At 23.2% G+C, this 4,086-nt stretch overlaps 1 protein-coding gene across 1 annotated transcript in view; it reads right to left on the bottom strand.

Annotated features, from left to right (window-relative positions):
• Positions 1–2,552: 2,552 nt before the first annotated feature.
• LOC113389377 (transcriptional regulator ATRX homolog) overlaps positions 2,553–4,086 on the bottom strand; it is an 84,811-nt gene continuing 83,277 nt past the window's right edge. The window contains 1 exon segment of the mRNA XM_026626424.1: positions 2,553–2,995. Within this exon segment, the coding sequence (XP_026482209.1) occupies positions 2,843–2,995 (153 nt within the window). The 3' untranslated portion in view covers positions 2,553–2,842.

The following is a 4,086-nucleotide window of genomic DNA, read 5'->3' as shown; positions in this document are numbered from 1 at the left end:
GATATATAAATGTATATATTGATTTTTCTATCGTTAAATATTGGTAAAATGGATATATACATTTATATATTAATTTATACACTACTAGACATTTATATTTAAGCTTTATATATTACAAAAATGGATATATACATTTATATATCAATATATTCACTACTACAAAAATTCCTTAACTACTATTCATGGATTTATTTTCAAATGTTTTATCGATTTATTAGAAAATAATATAAATATTAACACTGTTAATATCTTATAAAAAACATTTATTAGTTCATGAATTCAATCTACATTATTTCATTATATACTATATGTAGGAATAAAATAATATCAGTATGATTTAAAATAATCAATAATAGGACCATCACTGCTTCAATAAGTGATTATAAATCTTAATCATAAATAGATCTACATAAATATTATGTTTTCGTATACGCTTTACTCTAACATAATTTTTATCCTGTCAAGAATTATATATATGCAAAAATTAATCGCCAAGTAGAATTCATAATAAATGACGATCTAAAAATTAGGGAAATATAAAAATCTGTTGGCGATTATAAATTTACATATATAATAAACAAGATGGTGATACATAAGAATCAGAAAGTTAATAGAAATAATTAATAAAAAATTGATGAAATTACAACAAATATTAGGTGACACAGGGTATATATATATATATATATATATATTATATATATATATTATATAATAATAAATTAAATTATTATATATATATATATATATAATAATTTACAACAACAAAAATTACAAAAAATTTAAACATTAAAAATGCAATTGATAGGATTCTTTACTCTTATTTTAAAGCTTTATGTTCTTAATTTAATCACAAAACAATATTTCTATCATTGCACTAAAATGTACTATTTTTTTATAAATGCTGAATGATGACACTCATACAGCTTCAAAACGTACAGGATAAAAAATACAAGAATTTAAAGTTAAAAAAATTAGTATAAATAGAATACAATTCTTATACTGCATAAAAATATTTTTTTAATTAAAAAATGCAAAATTAATAACATTTAAGGGCCAATTTTCTGATAAAACAGAAATGTTAAGGGTCTATATCCGTATGAGTTGGTAGTAAAAACTTTCAACACTATGTATCTGATGTTTTATAATGTATAAAATTAAATTATCTTTAATATTGTCTAATATATCTTAGATTTTAAATCTAGTTATTTTTTTAGTTTTTGAGAGCATAACTCTTTTCAGACTCAAAATAGACTTTTTATGTATTCGACAAATTAAATCTACACAAAAATATCTAAAACTTTTATTAATGACAATATTTGCATATATAGAGCCGAAAGTGAATTATGAGATTAATACACTCAAAATGTATTTTTTATACTTAAATCTATACAAAATATTGTAAAACTTTTATTAAAAACTGGTTTCAGTATATTAAACTACAAAAAACATGAAATCTAACCTCCAAAAGGCACAAACCTCAAACAACTTTAACACATATAGATAAAATCTGTTTTAATATAGATAAAATCTGTTTAAATTTAAAATATTGTTAGTAAATTTATCAAATTTAGTATTCAATCTTATAGTAGACACTTTGAAGAATAATATGTCTGAAGTACAAGGTTGTTGTAGAAACGGTTTATATATATATATATATATATATAATATATATATATATATATATATATTAGGTTGTCAAATATCTCCCTTCCGCTTTTTTGCTATTGGTTTATAATACAAAAAGGCGGAAGGGAGATATTTGACAACCTTATATATATATGTATATATATATATATATATAAATAAAGCGAGAGATTTTTCTTCAGATGGTGAAATAACATGATAAAATTGTTCTTGGGCATCCATCCAGTAATTAAAAACAGTTTTATTGAAAGAAAATGCTTTTATTAAGAAAACTTACGTTTCGGGTCTTGATTTGACCCATCTTCAGTGTTACAATTAAATATTTCAGGGTCACAAATTAAAACAATATAAAAAATACATAATTACAGACAAAAATAGTTAGATTTATGTTTTTTTACATGTTTTTATTTATTTTTGTCTGTAATTATGTATTTGTTCTATTGTATTAAATTGTAACCCTGAAATATTCAATTGTAGCACTGAAGATGGGTCAAATCAAGACCCAAAACGTATGTTCTCTGAATAAAAACATTTTCTTTCAATAAAACTGTTTTTAATTACTGGATGGATGCCCAAGAACAATTTTATCATATATATATATATATATATATATATATATATATAATATATATATATATATATATATTAGGTTGTCAAATATCTCCCTTCCGCCTTTTTGTATTATAAACTAAGAGCAAAAAAGCGGAAGAGATATATTTGACAACCTAATTATATATATATATATATATATATATATATAATCTTTTTTCGTTCAAAATATTGTTAGAAAACCTATTGATTTTATTATTTACCATTAAAATAGACATTTTGAAGAATAACATATAAAAATTACAAGGTTGTAACACAAACGGTGCGTCCTGTAAAGATTTTATCAAAAGTGCTTCTTTCTGAAGGATGTGGGTGTCTACCAACTCATCCAAAAATAGACCCATAACACAACAATTCTATTTTACCCAAACATTAGTCAATTATTTACCTTAAATTTCCGACTTCCTCCTATGTACCACCATTTAAAACAAAATTCCTCCACATACTTATTAAATTCATTATTAATTAATTAATTAATTATATCACTGCTTACTCAAATTCAAATACAGACACAGATGTGTTTAAAAAGTAAGCTTTACAATTAATGATAATATTTTATGAAATGGTGGTGATGTTTGTGTTGATCTTTTTAATCCGAGTCCAAGTCGACAAAGTCTTGTAGACTTGGAAGCCTCCTGCTTCTGCTCGATGCAACCGTGCTGCTGGCAGGTGCTGTTGCTGATGGTTGATTGTTCTTAAGAATCGAAGGCTGGTGGTTGGTAGTTTTGCTGAAGGGATTCACCTGGGTGAAGGATAAATGATTAATATGTGTGTATATATATATATATATATATATATATATATATAAAGCGAGAGGTTTTTCTTCAGATGGTGAAATAATGTGATAAAAATTGTTTCTTGGGCATCCATCCAATAATTAAAAAAACAGTTTTAATGCAAAATGTTTTAATTAAGAGAACATACGTTTCGGGTCCAGATTTGACCCATCTTCAGTGCTACAAATAAATATATCAGGGTTACAAATTAAAACAATATAAAAAATAATATAAAAGATACATAATTACAGACAAAAATAAGTAGAAACAATGTATATGAAAAGAATATATGAAAAACAACATAAAATAAAACAAATGTAAAGAAACTCACCATACAAATAAATTTTTTTAAAAAAATATTGAGTTTCTTTACATATGTTTATTTTATGTTGTTTTTCATATATACTTTTCATATACATTGTTTCATATACATTTGTCTGTAATTATGTATCTTTTATATTATTTTTTATATTGTTTTAATTTGTAACCCTGATATATTTATTTGTAGCACTGAAGATGGGTCAAATCTGGACCCGAAACGTATGTTCTCTTAATTAAAACACTTTGCATTAAAACTGTTTTTTTAATTATTGGATGGATGCCCAAGAAACAATTTTTATCATATATATATATATATATATATACATATATATATATATATATATATATATATAGAGAGAGAGAGAGAGAGAGCTTTGAACAAAGAATCCAAAAATAAAAACAAAAAAGTTGTTTAAAAAAAACATTTCTTTATTTATTTACTGCCGACGTTTCGGAACTAGATACGTTCCATCTTCAGGATATTTGTCAAGAAACATGCTTTTGATAAGATTTTAGCAAACAATATGTTTAAGAAAAGCAAAAGATGATGGATTTTTTTTATATAAAATGAATAAAATTGTGGAAAAAATAATGTACAGAAATATGACAATATAATCAAAATGAAAATGATAAGAAAAAAGTGATTATATATTGTTTTATACATGGTTATATATATACTAGCTGTCTCAGTTTGTATGTGAATTTATAATATAAATGTATATATTGATTTATACAT

This window comes from Ctenocephalides felis, unplaced genomic scaffold, assembly GCF_003426905.1.
Source record: "Ctenocephalides felis isolate EL2017-DRISC unplaced genomic scaffold, ASM342690v1 CF-g0.4_SCAFFOLD_03573, whole genome shotgun sequence".
NCBI classification, from domain to species: Eukaryota; Metazoa; Arthropoda; class Insecta; order Siphonaptera; family Pulicidae; genus Ctenocephalides; species Ctenocephalides felis.
The sequence above is the reverse complement of the archived record's forward strand: the minus strand, read 5'-3'. Positions and strand labels throughout refer to the sequence as shown.